Source organism: Magnolia sinica, chromosome 5 (assembly GCF_029962835.1).
Source record: "Magnolia sinica isolate HGM2019 chromosome 5, MsV1, whole genome shotgun sequence".
NCBI classification, from domain to species: Eukaryota; Viridiplantae; Streptophyta; class Magnoliopsida; order Magnoliales; family Magnoliaceae; genus Magnolia; species Magnolia sinica.
The window spans coordinates 81,774,422-81,795,189 of record NC_080577.1 but is presented as its reverse complement, the minus strand read 5'-3'; the positions used below and the strand labels follow the sequence as shown (position 1 = coordinate 81,795,189).

General features: G+C 40.7%; 2 protein-coding genes and 1 non-coding gene across 7 annotated transcripts; all 3 read right to left on the bottom strand.

Annotated features, from left to right (window-relative positions):
* Positions 1 to 149: 149 nt before the first annotated feature.
* On the bottom strand, positions 150 to 4,034 carry LOC131246197 (LRR receptor-like serine/threonine-protein kinase SIK1). Of its 3 annotated transcripts, none has more exons than XM_058246104.1 (7): positions 3,177 to 4,034; positions 1,660 to 1,731; positions 1,495 to 1,566; positions 1,317 to 1,388; positions 999 to 1,070; positions 417 to 476; positions 150 to 312 (listed from the first exon to the last, which is right to left on the bottom strand). In XM_058246104.1, exons 1-7 carry the CDS (start codon positions 3,308 to 3,310, stop codon positions 162 to 164), a joined length of 633 nt encoding a protein of 210 aa, XP_058102087.1. In that variant the 5' UTR covers positions 3,311 to 4,034; the 3' UTR covers positions 150 to 161. The 3 variants fall into 3 exon arrangements, 2 of the variants coding, with proteins under 2 accessions (XP_058102087.1, XP_058102088.1); XM_058246105.1 differs by having other exon boundaries at positions 423 to 476; XR_009171239.1 differs by lacking the exons at positions 150 to 312; positions 417 to 476; positions 3,177 to 4,034 and having other exon boundaries at positions 771 to 1,070; positions 1,312 to 1,388; positions 1,469 to 1,566.
* On the bottom strand, positions 1,834 to 3,139 carry LOC131246199 (uncharacterized). 3 transcript variants are annotated; one of them, XR_009171241.1, is made up of 4 exons: positions 2,732 to 3,139; positions 2,389 to 2,511; positions 1,982 to 2,120; positions 1,834 to 1,894 (listed from the first exon to the last, which is right to left on the bottom strand). XR_009171241.1 is itself a non-coding variant. In XM_058246107.1 (2 exons), the coding sequence occupies exons 1-2, from the start codon at positions 2,891 to 2,893 to the stop codon at positions 1,923 to 1,925; spliced, it is 360 nt and encodes a 119-aa protein (XP_058102090.1). In that variant the 5' UTR covers positions 2,894 to 3,139; the 3' UTR covers positions 1,906 to 1,922. The 3 variants fall into 3 exon arrangements, 1 of the variants encoding a protein (XP_058102090.1); XM_058246107.1 differs by lacking the exons at positions 1,834 to 1,894; positions 2,389 to 2,511 and having other exon boundaries at positions 1,906 to 2,120; XR_009171240.1 differs by lacking the exons at positions 1,834 to 1,894; positions 1,982 to 2,120 and having other exon boundaries at positions 2,127 to 2,511.
* A 12,767-nt stretch (positions 4,035 to 16,801) lies between the features above and the next one.
* On the bottom strand, positions 16,802 to 16,908 carry LOC131247712 (small nucleolar RNA R71). The gene has a single exon (XR_009171984.1). It is a non-coding gene; the product is annotated as a small nucleolar RNA R71 (small nucleolar RNA).
* Between the last annotated feature and the right edge of the window lie 3,860 nt (positions 16,909 to 20,768).

The following is a 20,768-nucleotide window of genomic DNA, read 5'->3' as shown; positions in this document are numbered from 1 at the left end:
AAAGTCGTAACAAATTTTTAGATCTAAAGTCCATATGATCTAAAGTCGTAACAAATTGTGGACAATCTGTTGGATAAAAGAAAAGCGAAATAGAGTGTTCTTGTGCAAGAATGATCATAGCCATCGGTCTAAACCGTCAAATGTCCTGAGTGTAGGTGGGTTCATTGGCCTGTTGTTCTACTGTCTTGGGAGGGGTCTAAAAATCTGATATTCCCATCAGTGGTCATGCTCAGCAGAGTCCATGTCATTAGTCTCGTACAATTCCCAATGTTATCCGGTATGGATCCTGAGAGGTTATTGCCCCTCACATCACTGCAACAACACCAGTAGAGATGGTTCAAACATGGGTATGAACAAAATCTCAAATATAAATTCCCAGACAACCATTGATGCAGGTTCCATTAGTATCCACTTACAAGTACCATAGGCACATATCAGGAGACAATGTTCCCGTCAGCAAATTCCCCCGCAACCCACTACAGAAAACAACATCATTCATCATTTTGCAGGGAAAAAAAAATAACATAGCAAGGTTTAGAAAATGGAATTGCGACCACAGAAAAGCTGACTGGTGTTACAGTTGCATGCCAGGAAAGGCCATGTGAAAGCAAAAAATGGATAAATTGAGAAAACAGAAAACATCAGGCACACAAAATAATGGCTGTTTTTCATTGGAATAGTGTTACATTGGATGACATAATGCCACTAGATGAAGAAACAAAACATCCAGTGTATGCCATGGATGTAATTGCATTACATGGAAGTAGTTATTGAGGAAACAATAGCCTGATTTTGGCTAACAACTATTGTTTATCTAACGTCCATCTTACATAACAAGAATCAAAGTGGCCATCACATTACATAACACAACCCATAGTGTGGTCACAATAATGGGCGACTCCAAAACATACCAAATTACTAGATGAACTAGAACTAATTTGAGATAGACTTATAAATTGTGATTTACATGGAGTACACAGAGTAGAGGAAGTACTCACAGATACTGCAATACTTCATTCCAGTAAATCAGCATCGGAATGTCACCAGTGAGCTGATTCTGAGCAAGATCCCTAAAAAAATTTAAACAGCAAGGGACCCATTAAAATCACTTTGTACACACAAATCCACACCATTGGAAACAAACAATTGTAGTTCAGGTATGTTCTATCAGACAAACCCCCAATGCAAATGTGTAACTGAGAAAACCTAAATGAGAAGGAAAAAAAAAAATCAATTCAATGTTTTCAAGTAGATATTAGAAAGCATAAACCACAAAATAGAACAAGCACCTCAAATATAAGTGACAGCAACCTTACAGAGTTTTGAGATTTGGCATCTGTGAAAGGGTTGAAGGGATAGGCCCTGTTAACTGATAGTTCTTTAATGTCCTGCATAGTGACATCACCATAAATGACCAATCTATCCCTTACAAAGGGGCAAGCAAGATTCGTGAAAATGACCAATCTACCAAATAAAAGCAGACATGATACTAACAATTCCTCAAACTGTTTGAGCCTAGATGTCGAGAACGGAATATCTCCATATAGCAAGTTACTGGACAAATACCTACAGAAAACAAACCAACACAGATTTCAGTTATATCCTCCACTACATTCTCAATCCCATAACTTCAGAATGCAAGTAAATGAGAGAGATTACAGAGATTTCAGCAAGATGCAGTTGCTGATCTCATCAGGGATTGACCCGGTCAGCTGATTCCCCTTCAAATCTCTGCACATCAATGCAACCAACATAAGCATTTGAGCTTAAAATGATTTCATCCAAATGCATATTTATGCTGATGCAATAGAGTAAAACATACAGTGCCTGTATGCTCTATAAATCCCCAATGACTGGCGAAATCTCCCCGCCGAGATTCGAATTTGAGAGATTCCTTCAAGAAGATTCATGATTGTAACGAATTAGAAGTTGAAATCAGATAAGAAGAAAGAACAAAAAGAACAGAAGGTATGTGAGTTACAAAGAGACGACGACGAAGGAGAGATTGTCACAAGCAACCCCAAGCCAGGAGCAGTGATCTTCGTTGCCATCAGCATTCCAGTCGAGGAGCATGTTAGCAACATTGCTAAACGACGCCTTGATGGACACGAGTGTTTTCCCTGCGAAACAAAACTCTCATTTCACTTAAAACAGAGGACTGAAACTCCAAATTGTTTTTTGCTGAGGGCATTGCTAAAAATAGTAAGGATTTGATGCATAACATCTCAGCCCTTTGTTTCCTGAGACTTGCAAGCTCTTGGAAAAACAAGCATCAGAGAATACAGGAAAAGAAGCTTTCGCCGCTTAAAGCATTTTGAGAAAATAACACAACTAAATCAGCCTGTATCTTAGAAATAACAAGGTTGCAGTTGCTTCTTAGGCTTTTACATGTTTTGTTGTATCTTAGAAGATTGCTGCTGGTTTTTGTTAGAATATCTTGTCACTTGAGCTGCATTCTTCAATATCGCCAAAGGACTGATGCCTTTGAGAAACCATAATCAAGGAAGATTGCTATAGCCAAACACACAAACCATTGGCTTGAGAGACTAGTTTACTGAATTAAAACTTGATAATGTAGTACGACCCAACTAATCAAACACAACAAGAAAGGTGGGCCACGTTTCTGGAGAGAGGAAATGAATCTGGGGCATCCCGTTGCCAGTTGGGTCACCCACCCCAAAATGATGACAACCCTACCAAAAAGCCTACTTATAAAGGTAAAAAGACATACCTCATCTTGTCTCTGAAAAAGCAAAGGGCTCATGTTTGGATCCTCTATAAATATAACGGGAGCAGTCGACTGATCTATTGAGTTACATCTTTGAGGGGATCCTTCCGGTGAGCCACTTACACCTAATGTGTAGTTGTTCCATTTGACTAGTGAAAATTTCATCCCCTCAACTGACTTCTTTGGAATATCTGCCTCATCCACTTGCTCTTTCTTTTTGGTTCAACTGAAAGTAATCAATGGATTACTGAATCTTTTGTGAAGCACATCACTGGACAATAAAGTAGACTTCGATTCAACAGATGAATCATTGTTTCCTGAAGGATGCATCTTCAAGACAGTGGTGTCTAGGCATACAGAACTGCATTTTCTTTGAATAGATGAATCCACACCTCCAGATATTGATATCTTTGCACCTCTGTAACTGCTAAAAAATGAGAGTAGCAACCTTTGGCGGAAGTCGTTTGATGAGGAGCAGTGACAACTTGTAGGCCATCTAACAGGTGGAGCCCACTTGAGAGTTCGAAAGGCCTGATTTTTGGTGTAGCACAACTGCCCTACATACATGAACACCACTTCCATCAAATAAAGACAATTGGCAAAAATAAACAAGCAAACAGCCAGACATGCGAGCAGCTCCCTTGGATATGATCATAACAGAAAAGATTTGCATATTGGATCCTTCCAAATATTTGCAGGATCATTTTCCAATATGATCATAACAGAAAAGATTTGCATCAATTAGATCCTATCATTTTCCAAGACAGCCAGACAATTAGATCCTCAGCAGACAAGCCAGCCAGACCAATTCCACGCTGATTTGCATCAACAGAAAAGATAGAGATTTGGTTGGGTACTTCATCAAAGCATACAAGTATTACAAAAAAATAAAAAAATGTCACTTTCCTACCACAAATGTTGGAAATTTTAACATATCATCAGATCTTTTACCCATGACATTTCCTAAATCATCATCACATCAATTTTCCTTTCCCTGACCAACAGCCATAAGGATTAGCATCCTATCTTTATGCTCCAAACCATGCACATTCCGGGAGAGGAACTTCATTAATCACCAGTCTTAGATGCCCCCTAGTAGACTCCCAAATCCATACTTTGGGTGGCTCATGCATCCAACATATCATTAGCCATGCTACGCACTTGTGGAAACAAACTATTTAGCTTATCACAATATAGATGAACTTTTATTCATAAGACTTTGAACACATTGCTGCTGCTTTCCGCTTTTTTCCAAATACCAAAAGTCTAACATAATCAGTGATCCACTTTCTCCTACAAAGCTCAAGTGTCACTGTTTATGTGACGCCCCGTCACTGTTGCACATGTGGGCGGATGCTGATGTGGGCAGGGCCCAAAGAGGGCCTGAGCGAGGTACCAGTGGTTGGCAGGCTACTGTGCTGGCAAGCTACTGTGTATGTAGTGGGGGTTGAACTTGTCCCACATCGGAAGAGTCGTAGGAAGTAATGGTGGTTATATGTGGAGTTAGCACCTTCATAGTATGAGCCCTTTTGAGGGGCGACCCCGAGAACAAAACCGTGCGGGTCCAGTGGGACCCAGAGCGGACAATATCATACTGTGCTGATCGGGCTATTTCATATGGAATCAGAGCCGAGGACGGCTCTGCCCTCGATGGGGGATATTGTGACGCCCCGTCATTATTGCACATGTGGGTGGGCACATGTGGGCGGGGCCTAAAAAGGGACTGGGCGAGCTACCAATGGTTGGCAGGTTGCTGTGTATACAGTGGGGGTTGAACTTATCCAACATCGGAAGAGTCGTAGGAAGTAATGGTGGTTATATGTGGAGTTAGCACCTTCATAGTATGAGGCCTTTTGGGGGCGACCCCGAGAACAAAACCGTGCGGGTCTAGTGGGACCCAGAGTGGACAATATCATACTGTGTTGGTCGGGCTGTTTCAGTTTACCAAGAAGAAAATCAATATTTTGACATGCAAGTACAGCCAATACCCAAAGGATAAGATACAGGAAAGTTTTGCTAGCTAGAATTGCAGAACATAAATGAAAACCAACCAACCTGGAAATCCAGTGACACCAACAATATTGCCACGTTTGGTACCAGAATGGAATCTAGAAAATTCGGCTTCACCAATGTTTGAGTGCCTATTATAAGTAAATAAATAAAATCAAAATGCTTCCATAAACAAGCCCTGAAATCATAAATTTTACAACAAAAGAATGAAATCTTTTTATTTGGTTGTTTATCTTGATTACAATGAAATCTTCACACACACACACACAAACTCCTTTGAAATGAACAATTTTGTAGGACAGGAAATAATGTCTTTTGTAGAAGTTAGGCTGGTGTAATTATGTCTGTGTTGTCTATATTTACTCAACTCCAACCCAGGTGTTTAATTACCTTGGTTTCAACAATAATGCCTTTCTATCTAGAGTGGAAAATAAGTGAAAAGAAAAGTAAAAGGAAAAAAAAGAAAAAAGAAGTCTCTCCGAAAGGAGATCACAGTGGTGGATATGTAGCATCAAAAAGATTACTGTTATCCCAAACTATCTAGTAGAGTTTCTTATCTATGACCATCTGGCCAAAAGGCAACCGTTCAAACCATCAAGTTTATCCAAGAGCCTATGAGATTGAAATTTTCAAAGCATATAATCACAACATTGCAAGCAAACAACAAATTCTTCCTGTCCTTATTGACTTGTAAGTCCTAACCATTACATTAAGAGCAAAGAATAATAGGTCCTTTGCCTAGTACAAACTTCATATTGATGAACCCCACCTATCTTCCTAAGCATTTATACATATCATTAATAGTCTGATTATCAAAGCATTGCTGTATTTTGAATTCAACCGGTTGAAAATATGTACAGATGATCTAGAGATGATATATTTTGTAAGATATCTACTGGCAACAGAGAGCTAGGATCATCAGCTACATACAAGTACACAACAAATGCAGAATCGCAGAGTACATAACAGATATGCAATTCAAACATATAGCTTTAAAAAGAACTTCACACAATCCTAGCTCTCATCATTCTTTCAATAAATTTCTCATCTTTCAAAAAAAAAAAAGGAACTTCACGCGATCCCTTAAAGCCACATGTGTAGACAATGCATTATTACCTGGTAAATTTCAAACCCACACTCTTCACATATGTAGATAGCAACCTGCATCAAGGGCTTAACATTGGAACAACATGTTATGATGCCGGAAATCTTCACAAGCTGGGCTATCTACAGCATGTTATCTTTGTAATTGAGGATTGGATTAGTAAGGTCTCTAAATCACCTTAACTCCTATAAACATATTGCAGCCAGGAACATACCTTTACCATGCACACTATGGAATGCAAAGAGAAGCCGGGCTCTTCGGCTCGATTCGAGTGTCGGTCCCTGATGGGGTCACTGAACCTTTCACATTCGACTATGATCGAAGCATTTTTTTTATGGATTTGACCTTCTAGCGGCTGAAATTTCTGATTTGCACAAGAAAAGACTAATTGTTGGCATTATATTTCAAAGACTGCTGCCTAATAGCCTAGTGGAAGAAAAAGCATCACTTTGGATGAAAGGTGTTACCTTGAAGAGATGGTGCATGAGAGTCATCTTGCTGTTAAGGGCACATGTGTCAGTGAGTTTAAGAGTTGGTAATTATCATTAGTTTGGTTTCTAGGAAGCTTTGTCAAAGAAATGTACTTACCAAAGGTCACATGAATCACAAGCAATTAACATGTCAAGAGTTAAACCTTCCTCAATTTCACCAGTCCACTTCTTAACTTGCAACCATCACCATCCAAACAGATAACTGCCTACAAGTTAATAGTTATATAAAAATCAGTGGTAGACAATGATTTTCCATTCTGGATAGCTCCACCAAATATCACAGAACTTCAACTGTTAAAAATGATTTGCCATTCAATCTAAAAGAAATAAATGCTGGTGGGATTTAATGCCATTTTCAATAACGAATACAATAACCACTCCTAAAAAATTCACTGTGCAGTTCTCACCAAGAAGATCAACATCATCTGAAGACCAACTGGAATCAGCTACATGAATCCTGTTCTGCCATTGCACTCCATCAAGGACCATTCTCTCAGTTAAACTAGTTCTCATGAATTCCCTTGTCTGATAGGAGCATGGACACACCAATAAACTGTGTACTCCAATCTTCCTCTTAGAACTATGAATCATTGCCAATGACCTATTGGACATGAGTCAAAGGATGTGATCCTATGCACAGCAACAAATCTACACAATTTGGAAGGGATGATTTCAGAAGAAATAGTATATATTGACAGTATTAACTCCGAGTTAGAACAAGAACAAATGTAATGCTAATCTGTTGTATGACTATTCAGTACCTACACTTTTTGGTCATATATTGGCTCTTATAGGTTTTTTTTTTTTTTTTTTTTTTTTTTTTTTTTTTAAAAAAAAAAAAAAAAAGGAAGAAGAAGAAGAAGAAGAAGAAAAGCAACAATATTCTAAAGTTGAATAGAACTACTTCCAAGTTTCCACCCAAGATTGAAGGGCAGTTTGAATTTTGTCCTAGTGCGTTTACTTGAACATAATGGATAAACTTGTCCATTTGTTTGAACCAAGATTCAGCATATTGGTACTGAAAATCATCACCCATTGTCCACATGATGTGATTTGTATGTGTCACATTTGCCTGTTCATCAAAGCCAAATAAAATTACAATAGAGGGAGTGCGTAGAAGTATTAGATTAAATGCATGGGCTGCATTGTACTCTTATCAGAAACCACTAGGACACTTCATATTAAGTTTCGGATTGTGACTCACCTGGGACTGAAACTGGTATGACTCACCCTGACTCGGCCTGAATTGATCTGACTCGGTTCCATTCTGGTCCCCTATCAGTGTCATGTCTTGTTTTGTTTCAGTTTGAAACTGATACGACTTGGACAATACCGAGTTGCATTGGATGATATTTTAAACCATGAGTCAGTGGGCTGATCATTACATGAAAATTGACGTGTCACTATCTTACTGGGACTAATCCTAAAACAGATAAATTATATGCCGAGAAAATGCAGAGGTAGCTGTAAATTCCTTGTTCTTGCAAGTCTCATCCTATTTTAGCCTGTCAATACTGAATGCCTCCAAGAAGTTATTCCAAACTCATAAAAGAAATAACTCAAGGAATTAGTTAAGATATCAACTTTTCTTTTTTACTCAGGTTCTAGAACCTGCCATGGTAGGCTCCTGCATGGAAGTTTCAATTTTGAAATAGAACTGATGAAAAATTTCAGAAGAGAGTCTGAGACCATAAACTAGCAAAAATGACTTGCATTTGGTAATTCCACCACAAACTTCTGAGATGGCCTCATTTAATGTACTTAAGTGCAAAACTATTGACTCAAAATGCTAATCAAGAAAAATTATTTACTTTGAAAATGGAAAACTGAAAACTATATTTATATAGTTTTCTTTATGTTACCATGGGCCATCAGTTGATCCCCAAGTGCTTTCCAGCAATTTGATGAGTGCTCTTTCCCAAGCCCATGCAATGGAAGCTTGTCAAAATGATTATCAAGAATTCTCTGACTGTTAGAAAAAAGAAAAAAAGAAAAAAAAAAAAGGAGTCTAAAACAAGGTGAGAATAGTTTCAGATGATAACTTGTGACTCAAAGCTGGATAAACATAGAAAACAGAAATTGTGCGTGCAAAGAAATTTGGAGAACAGTTGGAACAAATATTAGAGAAACATTTCCAGGTTACAAATACAACTCCGAAACATTCTAGCAAAGAAATAAGGAGTCTAAATGTGACAAAATTTGTTCAACCAATGAAGAAGTTTTTGTTAACTTTTGAAATGCCAGTTGATCTGAATTTGGGCAAACCAGATATGCAAATGCTCAGCAGCTGAACAATCTGAGACATGATCAATAAAAGGAAACATGCCCTACTTTATGCAAACCAGTTAACTTTTTTTTGTACATTGGAGAATTTATGTTTGGATTACATAGATAATCATGAATATTTTGCGTTTCATGATAAATATTTGTAGATTACAGCTATTTCTGGGACTACATAAAGATAACTTTTTGCCAGACACAAAAGAACAAATCAAAGTTCTAAAGACTTATTTGGCCTCACCTTTGAAACCCAATGCAGGGCCTCACATGGATGGACCTTAAAAACCCATTTGGGCTACCCATCCAGTTGCATCCCCACCTATCCTCATAGCCAAGTTTTGAAAAACCATGACTCCAACCTTCTTCTCTTCTTCTTTTTTTCTTTTCGTGAGTTACTGAACTGGGACTTATGCCTTACTTTCTCAATCAAGCACTATCTAATAGTCTATTGATGTAGGTTGATTACAATCAACAAGTTAGATAAAGAATATATAATATCAAAATTAAGACAATCAAATTCTGAAGTAAAGAAATTAAGCACAAATGTTTTGTTTATTTCATCAAAACTACTAGTGAGCAACAACATGGTATAACACATAAGCAACAAGGTGAACTTAAAAAAAGTGTTAGATACTTATATCTGCTACCTGTTCACTTATACCTGAAAATAGAAATTGCCACTAGATTAACCTATATGGTGACATCCTGATATACTCCAAGAGTCGGAAGGATCACGAGGAGCACCTGCGAGCAGTTTTTGATACTCTCAGGAAGAACCATTTGTTTGCTTAGTACAAGAAGTATGACTTTTGGAAAGAAGAGGTTAAGTTCCTGGGACATGTGGGACATGTGGTGTCCAAGGAAGGAATAGCCGTGGACCTTGCTACGGTGACCGCAGTTCAGGACTGGGAGCAGCCCGGTTCAGTTACTGAAGTGAGGAGTTTCCTCGGCCTGGCAAGTTACTGCCGTCGATTCATTAGGGACTTCTCTAAGATAGCCAGACTGTTGTCTCAGCTAACTCGGAAAGATCTCAAGTTTGCTTGAAATGAGAAGGCAGAAGCAGCCTTTCAGGAACTGAAGGACAAGTTGACATCCACACCCGTACTAGTATTGCCAGAGCAGGGGTTCAAATATACGATATACACCAATGCGTCTTATGTTGGTTTGGGTTGTGTTTTATGCAGAAGGACAGGGTGATTGCCTATACATTACGATAGTTGAGGAAACACGAGGAAAACTACCCTACGCATGACCTACAGTTAGCGGCCGTCATCTTTGCATTAAAGCTCTGGAGACATTACCTCTACAGAGAGGAGTTTGAGCTCTTTTGTGACTATAAGAGCCTCAGGTACATATTCACAAAGAGAGACTTGAATATGAGGCAACGACGATGGATGAAAACCTTGAAAGACTTCAAGTTTGAAGTCTCCTACCATCCTGGCAAGGCCAACCTTATGGCAGACGCGTTGAGCCACAAGAAGACGATGGCATTTGCAACTCCGCTGATGATAGGGGAATGGAATATGGTAGAATTTGTGTGAGATTTTGAGCAAAGGCTTACATTAGAGGAGCCGTTCGAGAGCATCGTACATATTCATGTGCAGCCACTTATTGACGACCGAATCATTGTAGCTCAGAGGGAAGATAAAGGGTTAGTAGAGTTGAGGAAGCGAGCTAGTGACGATGAAGACTCCGAATGGAGAGTTGGTTCGGATGGGGGTTTACGTTATCGTGACCACCTATGCATCTCGAATATTCATGACTTGAGGAAGGAAGTTCTCAAAGCTGCTCACAATTCGAAGATGGCGATGCATCCTGGTAATACAAAGATGTATCGAGATATGAAGAGCTCGTACTAGTGGGACAACATGAAGGCCCACATAGCAGACTATGTATCCCGTTGTCTCACCTGCCAACAGGTCAAGGCTGAACATCGCCGACCGCCTGGGTTACTTCAGCCCATGCTCATAGCAGAATGGAAATGGGATTTCATCTCTCTGGATTTCATTTTAGGGTTACCGAAGACGAGGAAGGGACATGACTCCATTTGGGTGATTGTGGACCGGTTGACAAAATCGGCCCATTTCCTCCCGATTAAAGTTTTGAACTTCGCAGATGATTTAGCCAAGCTGTACATCAAGGAGATAGTGTGTCTGCATAGAGTGCCCATGGAGAGTATGTCAGATCGAGACACGCGATTCACATCTATCTTCTGGACTCACATCCAGGAAGCAATGGGTGTGAAACTGAAGTTTAATACCGCGTTTCACCCATAGACGGATGGGCAGACGAAACGGGTGAATCAGGTGTTAGAGGATATATTGCGGGCATGTGTGCTCAATTTTAAAGATAGTTGGGATGACTATCTTCCCTATGCTGAGTTCGCTTATAACAATAGCTTCTAAGCGAGCATTGGCATGGCCCCCTACGAAGCATTGTATGGGCGCCCATGTAGAGCGGGCATTGCTGGGCAGAGGTTGGTAAGAAGATTTTGATTGACCCAAAGTTAGTGCAGGCAACCTCAGAGAAGATCGACATTATTAGGCGTTGACTTCTTGCAGCACATAGCAGACAGAAGAGCTACGCTAATACGAGATGGCGACTGCTAGAGTTTAAAGTTGGGGACCATGTGTTTCTTAAGGTTTCTCCCATGAAGGGAATCCTTCGATTTGGCAAGAAGGGGAAACTCACGCCACGATTTATTGGTCCATTCCAGATTCTAGACCAAGTGGGTGTGATAGCATACCGCCTTGCTTTGCCCACACCACTCGCAGGCGTGCACAATGTATTTCACGTATGATGCTGAAGAAATACATACCTGATCCATCCCACATTATCAAATGGGAGCAAGTACAGTTGAGTGAAGATGCTACTTATGTACTACGACCAATGCATATCCTAGACAGGAAGGAACAGGTGCTGCGCAGTAAAGTTATTCTGCTTGTGAAGGTGATGTGGATACATCACACTGAGGAAGAGGCTACTTGGGAAACAGAAGCCGAGGTCCGTAAGAATTACCCTTAGATTTTCGAGGAGTACGAAAATGTACTAATTTCGAGGATAAAATTTTTCTTTAAGGGGGGTAGATTGTAACGTCTCGGAAATATTCGTACAAAGACCCGAGTATCACCTCAGGCAGAAATCACTAAGGATCGAATTCTTTAGAAATTAGACAAAAATTAATTAAGTACTAAGTTAAATTAATCGGGGAATTATCTTGAACCACTATCTATACGAACCACAAGACCCAAAACTAATAGAATCGCCAACCCAACATTACCTAGAAACTTAGGATTAATCTTAAAACCTAGTTGCTCTTAGGAGCACATTGAAACCCCATATCAGACCTGGACGGCGTGTCGAAAGTCTGATGATTGCGAAATTATAAAGTTATGACCACCTTATTGGGCTTGACAACCTTTACGGGAATCGAGTCCAAATAGTATCCAGAAACGCACAACTTGAGCCTAGAGTGAAGTGTGTGAGAAACGCGAATATCTTTAGAAATAAACTCAAACTTAAGTGAATTGGGCCGTTTGCTTGTAGGCCAAATTTAAGGTTTCAGACCGTCGGATTCTGACTCAACTACACCCTTGTATCAGGAAAATTTCCCTACATATGTTAGTGTACTTGTGGCCCTGATCGAGTGACGATAGCTGTTGAACTGAAACGGGTCCTCCACGATCGATCCACTAATCCGATTAGACCGAAATCTTAACCTGGCATAGATCCATTGTCAGGGAACTTTCTCTGGATCGTATGTGAGGTATGGACCTCCAGATGAGCTCCGTTGGCCTGAAACAGCCATCCTTTGGCTATACCCTAAGTATACCATGGCCCTGGGGCCATTTACATCACTTCTGGGCCTATATAAGGGCCTTAACCCACCCCTCTCTCATTCCATACGAATTTCCTAAAATCCTAAGAGAAAGAAGAGAGAAAAGAGGAGAAAAGAGTGAGGAGAAGTGTGAGAGATCTGTGGTTTGTTGCTGGGATTCACTCCCACCACTCCACGTGCCGAATCATCTCTCCCGTGTCGCTACACCATCGAATCCAAATCCTTTTTTGGGTAAGAAATCCTAACCCTAATCTATTTTAGGAATCTAAACAGAGAAGTCGATGGAATAGCTAACCTATTTCATGATTTAGGTAGCCGTTGTGCTGTAGGCAAAGACGTGGTGTACGAATCGAGTTCGTAATGATCGTACCGACGAAAGGTGTGGACTATAAATGTTTAGGTTATGATTTTCAAGGCTTTCAATGTCAGTTAATGATTTATGACTGACTTGATTGCTGTCACATGTACTTAGATACAATGTTTTCCATGTATTACACATATATATGAACTATGTTGAATATAATGCATTCCAGGTGTTTATTGAAATGTTTGAATGAATATGGAATTATGATTTGTGTTTGCCATGATTATTGATTGAGATTACATGATTGTTGTATGTGTGACCACCTTTGTGAAAGGATTTACTATAATATATGTTATAACTAATTTATTACATGTATGTTGATATGTGTAGTCTAAGTGTTTGATGAAATGTCTGAATTAGAAGTTGCTTGTCGAAATGAATTTAATAAGGGCGTTGAGATAGGATTCTGTTGAGGGTCAAATATTGCATATCAGACCCCATTTATTACCTGTATTTATGAGCATGACTCTGTTTAACGGCTTGGTTTAACTGTGTATGTGATGCAAGGTGTAATTACGAACTGAGACTAAGAAAGGGTGTTTAAAGCTGGGATTTAACGCTCTGATGACACCAAGGCAAGGGACGGACCCCAGGGGTCTAAGATCATCGAATTTACACACCAGGGATCCGAGAAAATCAGGCCATTCACGTTAAAGAGGCCCGAAATTGGTGAAGAATGCAAGATCATAGGGTTCCCACCATCTGATCAGTTCAGAACTCCATACGTGGCCTGAGGACCATAAACGAACCGTACACGTAAAATTTCATCCATTGGATCGCTGTGGAAGTGGCCCAACGGACAGATCAGCCCACAATTTACTGATTTGGGGCCCACCTGATCTTTGGATACACCTCATCTGCGGTCTCAACGCCTTAAATCATGTGAGGAACTAGATGAACGGTGCAGATTTCTCGCAAACTTCATAAGTGGACTACATATGAGACGAGTGTGCACAGGGCACATGCGCATGAGACGTACACCGGACGGAGAGTCCGGTCAAACGAAGGACTGACCGAATCCTGGTTTTAACAGGAAACAGCGTCAGACGCTATTCGCCGGGCGATCATCAGTGGGCCCCACTTGCTCTCCAAATGATTAATCTGGACCTTTCATCATATTCCCAGGGTCCATGTTACCATGGCCTAGGTGGATGAATGTCAAAAGACACCGGATATCGGTTTTTGAGCGTTAAAACGGACGACTGACGGCTGAATGAGAGCATCCATGGACCACACCGATTTGGACCCAAAAACAGCAATTCCCGACTGAAATTCCGAAGGGAAACCAGTGGACGGTGTGGATTTCCTTGATAAGCTAATTGTGGACCTCACCATCGTCACAGCGTGATGATACGCAGGCTCTGTTTCGCGAACGGACGCCGTCCGGTTTTTACAGCAGATTGTGCGCTCGTGGGGCTGATCGGACGGACGATCTGAACCGTCCATCATGAAGGTCTGCTCGAAAGCTCCCAGAGGACGTTGTCCTTTTGGAAGGAAAGCAAAGAAGAAGAATAGGGGAAGACTCCGAACTGGCTGCTGTGCGACGTCTCCGCAGCCAAGTCGTCCGCGGACTCCGGCCTTCCGCACAACCTCCTGCTCTATATTAGGGGAGAAGAGGATTCGGAGAGGGGGGGCGGAGAGTTTTTGTAGAGGGTGCATCCGAGAAGAACGTGAGGGAGAGATACGGAGGCAGCATTCAAAGAAAGGAGGAGGGCAGTGCATTTTTTGCTGCACGGCTGGGAAGAGTTTTTTTTTCTGGTTTTTGTTGTCTTGAGGTTTAAAGTGCAGGTAGTCTGGCTGCTGGCACGTCGGCTGACAGTTTTGGATGTGAGCATGAGGGGCTCGATTTTGAAGGCTTAAACGTGGGGAGGAAAATAAGAGGGAGGAAGAAGAAATTCGTGGCAGGGATGTGACTGACGATTGCAAGAGCAAGAGACATCCGGTCTTTGTTTCCTTTTCCTTTTCCTTTTATTTATTTCTTTCTTTTGATGTTTATCTCCTCTGATTCTAGCATGATCACGCTAGGCTAAACCTCTTAGCTAGGGCTAAGAGGTGAAGCTTGTAAAGTGATGGGAGTCTTTACTTATGCCTTCTTTTGGTTTAAACTGAACTGATGTTGCTTTTAGTTAATTAAAGGAATGTTTCGTGTCTTTAATGATCTGTTGTGACTGAAATTACAATGGATCTGCAATGGCCTTGAGTATTTCTTTTTCCAGTTTTATATTTATGAAGTCAGGAAGCCCTGTTGTTCATCATTGTCCCATGGGCATGGTAGGATGACCCCTTCCTGACCTTCATGGCATGTTGATTGATTGATAATTAGATTAATTCTGTTGTTTGCTTTGTCTCCTGGGCATGGTTTGGTGATGGAATCCATTCTAATTCATACACCTTTCATCTCTTGAAACCTATATCAATGGCAGTTCAGTAAATTTTCATAATTTGTGATCCTGGCATACGATCTCCCTGATCTCTACAAGTGGATCCTCTGAATCCCTAGTTTCCATCCTCTGAATTCCTTAAAGTTTTAGATAATTATTCCACAGTTATTTCTTAAATTCTATTTCGTTTAGATCACATCTTAGCCTAGTTCTAGTTCTACTTGGTTTCAGAAAACGTACAGGTATCAGTCCCTGTGGATTCGACTTGGGGAGTGAACAAGTTTTTGGCGCCGTTGCCGGGGACTGACGGTTACGATTTTCTGAAATTAATTGGTTTTAGGATTAGTTTAAGATTAGGATTTTACTGACCTTAGTTTTATTTATTTATTTATTTATTTCTATTTGAGTTCAAAACTAACTTGTTTCCTATTTTGTAGGATCTGGACATAAGTTTCTCAATTGGTAATTCCTTCCTAATCTCTCTACTTTTTCTGTTTTTAGAATTAGGGTGTAAATTTTAGAATTATTCTAATTCTAGGAAATAGTTTATTTTTTAGAATTTAGGTTATTTCTTTCCCTTCTTAGAAATTAACTTTCTATTTTTGTTTCATCTTAGTAACTTTCTAATTCTAACACTTTTAGAATCAAATTTTGTTTCTTAATTTATTTTTAGAATTTTCTGTTTAGAAACTAACCTTCCTATTTTGTAGGCCTTTAAGATAGAAATCTCTAATTCGGTACACTCCTTCCCTACGTTCTATTTTTCAAATCTCTTGTAGTAATTTACTTTTTAGTTTAGGACTTTCTTAAATTAATTTAGAAATTTCTACTTTCTTTTAGAAATCAGTTTACTGTTATCTTTCTTTTAAAAGATTGTTTTTCTCCTTTTTAGAATCTAACTTCCTTTTGTTTTATTTTGCAGGTCCTTAACTTAGGGGCATCAATTTGGTAATTTCTTTCCAACTCTCTCTCTCTTTTTCTTTTTAGATTTCCTTTTCCTTTCTTAGGATTAGACTTTGAATTTGATTGAGGGCTGCGAGTGTTTCATGCCCAAGTGGGCCCGTGACAACACTCGACGTCTCTTGACTGAAGGAGGATTGGTTGAGGGGTTGACTATCCATCGCAGGACTAGACACCGCTCGAAATCCCCTGAGTTAACTGAAGTTATGGCTAAAGACCAACCTCCTCTACTTCCACCCAGGGTGGAGGATACCCAGGATGAAAATGAGGTGCAACAGGCACCCCCGCCTCGTACTTTACGAGATTATCTACAACCGACGGGAGTGAGTACGCCCTCATGCATGATTTTTCCTGAAAACACAGGACAAATGGACATCAAGCCAGGAGTTATCCAACTCCTTCCCAAATTCCATGGACTTGAATCAGAGAGTCCATATTTACATTTGAAAGAGTTCGATGAGATTATAGCTACATTATGTTTTCCTAATGTATCTGAGGATACAATTAGGCTGAAACTCTTTCCTTTTTCCTTAAAAGAGAAAGCTAAGACGTGGTTACATTCACTGCGTCCTAGATCCATTGGCACATGGAACGACATGCAGAGGGAATTCATAAAAAAATTCTTCCCACATCATAAAACGATTACCCTCAGAAAAGCAATCATGAACTTTGCCCAAAAGGAAGATGAAACATTCTTCCAATGTTGGGAAAGGTTCAAAGATTTGGTCAATTCATGCCCACAACACGGATTTGAAACGTGGCGCATTACAAATTTTTTCTATGATGGCTGACATCTTCCATGCGCCAAATGGTCGAGACAATGTGTAATGGAGAGTTCATTAATAGAGATATCGACGAGGTATGGGACTACCTCGACAGTTTGGCTGAAAAAACACAATCTTGGGTTACCCAAAGTCGAACTCCACGTCTAGGCGGTCTCAATTTAAGTAGAAATGTTGATTATATATCTTGAAAGAAGAGGATTATCTCAAGTGTTAAGTGACTACGCTCATAAGAATAGTTGAGGCCATTGAAGGAAAGAAGGATAAGGTCAATGAAATTGTTTTCGGCATCTGTGATTGCCATTCACACAACTGAAAACTGTCCTACAATACCGCCTTTCGAGGAGTGTTGAATGAACAAGCCAATGCCGTAAATAACTATCAAAGACCTTTTCCTGGACCCAACTCCAACACATACAATCCTGTCTGGAAAAATCATCCAAACTTTAGTTGGAGGAATGGACAAACGGCGACTCCTCCAGGTTTCTTCAATCAAAATCCAAATCAAGTGAAACCTCAAGAGGAACCGGTTCAAAATCCCATACAAGAGCTAGCTCAGGCAATGCGGGGAATTACAGATTTTATGCCAAAGATAGATTCTCGTATGACGGTTATAGAAAAGGGGATGCTTCCTGCACAACCTCTCCCCAATCCTAAACCGCAAATCAGATGGGGCATTCTAAATCCATCACCACTCTTAGGAGTGGGAAGATCATTGATAAAACTCTTCCGGTTAGGCCCAAAAGCCTCAAGAACCAAAAAGAGGACAATAATGATGGATCCGGTGATGCCCCACAAAAAGTGGAACCGGAACTTCTAGAGAAGCCGGTTGCTCCATTCCCCCAAGGTTGGTTTCACCAAAACCTCTCTCTAACTCTCGATATTCTAGAGGTGTTAAACAGTGAAAGTCAACATTCCTCTACTTGATGTCGTTAAAGATACCTTCATATGCCAAATTCGAAAGACTTATGCACGACCAAAAGACGGAAAATTATTCAAAAGAAAATCTTCGGAGAAAGTGAGTGCCATCAAGCATGACCGCAGAAATTTAAGGATCCCGGTAGCCCAACCATATCATGTGTAATCGGGAACCATCGAATTGATCACGCACTTCTTGACTTAGGAGCGGGCGTCAATCTGATTCCCTACTCGGTATACAAACAGTTAGGTTTGGGTGAATTAAAACCCACCCTAACCACACTACAACTTCCTGCGCTGTTCGTGTACCAAGAGGGATAATTGAGGATGTGTTGGTCCAAGTTGATAGATTTTACTACCCCGTAGATTTTATCATCCTGGACACCGAACCCATCAATAACATGAGCACTCAGATTCCCGTCATTCTTGGTCGCCCATTCCTTGCCACGCCAAATACAATTATCAATTGCAGGAATGGTATCATGACTATGTCTTTTGGAAATTTGACATTGGAGTCAAACATTTTTTCAATAACGGCAGCAACTCAGAGGATGATGACGATTTCCACGACATTAACATGATTGACTCTTTCGTGGAAGATACGACACCTCCAACCTTATCCTCTGACCATCTAGAGATGTGCCCGGCCCACTCCCATGATTTTGATGATGACATGATTAGGGAGACGTGCGCCTTGCTTGATACTGCACCGGTACTTGAAGTTAACCGATGGAGGCCACAATTTGAAGAATTACCACAAACCGATGTAGTGCCTCTACCGTCAACCTCAAGCCACACCTAAAACCTTTGCCCTCCGATTTGAAATATGCATATTTGGGTCAAGATGAGACATACCGGTGGTGATCTCTGCCCCCGGAGAAAGAACAAGAGAGTATGCTTATATCTACTCTCATTGAGCATAAAGGAGCCCGGATGGACGATAGCGGACCTCAAAGGAATCGATCCCTCGATTTGTACTCACCACATATATCTTGAGGATAATGCAAAAATCGCTCGGCAACCACAACGTAGACTAAATCCCAACATGAAGGAAGTGTTTAAGGCTGAGATACTTAAGTTGTTGGATGTGGGTATCATATACCCTGTATTCGATAATCAGTGGGTGGGTCCAACTCAAGTGGTTCCTAAGTAGTCCGGAATCACCATTGTAGCCAATGCTGATAATGAACTTGTGCCAACTAAAGTTACTTCTGGTTGGAGAATGTGTATTGACTACAGAAAGTTGAATACCATCACAAGGAAGGATTACTTTCCTTTGCCCTTCATTGATTAAATTTTGGAAAGGTTAGCTGGTCATTCCTATTACAGTTTCCTTGACGGGTATTCGAGCTACAACCAGATAGAGATAGCCCCCGAAGACCAGGAAAAGACCACATTTACATGTCCCTACGGCACCTTTGCCTATCGAAGGATGCCATTCGGACTATGTAATGCCCCGGCCACCTTTCAGCGATGCTTAGTATCTTTTCTGATATGGTGGGGCAATATCTAGAGGTCTTCATGGACGATTTCTCTGTTTACGGTCCATCTTTCAAGAAGTGCTTGGAAAGTCTTAAATGTGTGCTGAAAAGATGTGAAGAAAAGAACTTGGTACTTAATTGGGAGAAGTGCCATTTCATGGTTCAGAAGGGAATTGTCCTTGGGCATATCATCTCGTCCAAAGGAATCGAGGTAGATAAGGCAAAAATCGATCTTATCTCTAACCTACCTCCACCCAAGAACATCGAGAACGTGCGATCCTTCTTAGGACACGCAGGATTTTACGGCGATTCATAAAGGACTTTAGTCTCTCTCTCGTCCATTATGTAATCTTCTTCAAAAGGATGTTCCGTATGAGTGGGTGAGCAATGCCAGGAAGCTTTCACCAAGCTTAAAGGCACATTAACCCTTGCACCTATCATGTAACCACCGACTGGAACCTTCCTTTTGAGCTTATGTGCGACGCTTGATTATGCTCTTGGGGCGGTCCTAGGCCGGAGAAAAGACAAGAAGCCCTACGTCATTCACTACGCAAGTAGGACTCTAAATCCTGCCCAAGTGAACTACTCGACTACGGAAAAGGAACTCTTAGCCGTAGTGTTCGCCTTGGACAAATTTAGGTCCTACCGATCGGATCCAAGATCATTATTATGTGATGCTCAAGTATCTTCTTTCTAAGAATGATTCTAAGCCCCGCTTGATAAGATGGATTCTTCTACTCTAAGAATTTGATTTGGAAATTAAAGATAAAAAGGGAGTAGAGAACGTAGTGGGATCACCTTTCTCGCCTTAATACCTCGATTCCCTTGAGGCGACCCATATCAATGACATGTTTCCCGATGAACTGTTTTGAGTCTCCCATTCACCTTGGTTCGATATTGCTAATTATCTTGCTACGGGTGCTATACCGGACTGCGCGAGATAAGAAGAAATTTTTCACCGAGGTGCGCAACTTTTCAGGATGATCCTTACTTATTTAAATATTGCGGACCAAATTCTAAGGAGATGTGTACCGGACGATGAGCATCAGGTCATCTCCTTCTGTCACTCGGAGGCCTGTGGTGGTCACTTTTCGCTAAAAAGACCACGGCCAAGATTCTGATGTGGCTTTTCTTGGCCCACTATGTTCGGGGACACTCATGAGTTTTGCAAAGCTTGTGAGCGTTGTCGAAATTGGGAGCATTGTCCGTCGAAATATGATGCCTTTGAATCCCATCCTTATCATTGAAGCATTTGATTCTTTGGGGCATCGATTTCATGGGACCATTCCCCAATCGTTTGGAAATCAGTATATTTTGCTCGCTGTGGATTATGTCACTAAATGGGTCGAAGTGATTCCATTTCGAACTAATGACCATCGCAAGGAATAATTATCAAATGTTGCCGGGGTTACTACATCACAACGCCTCGA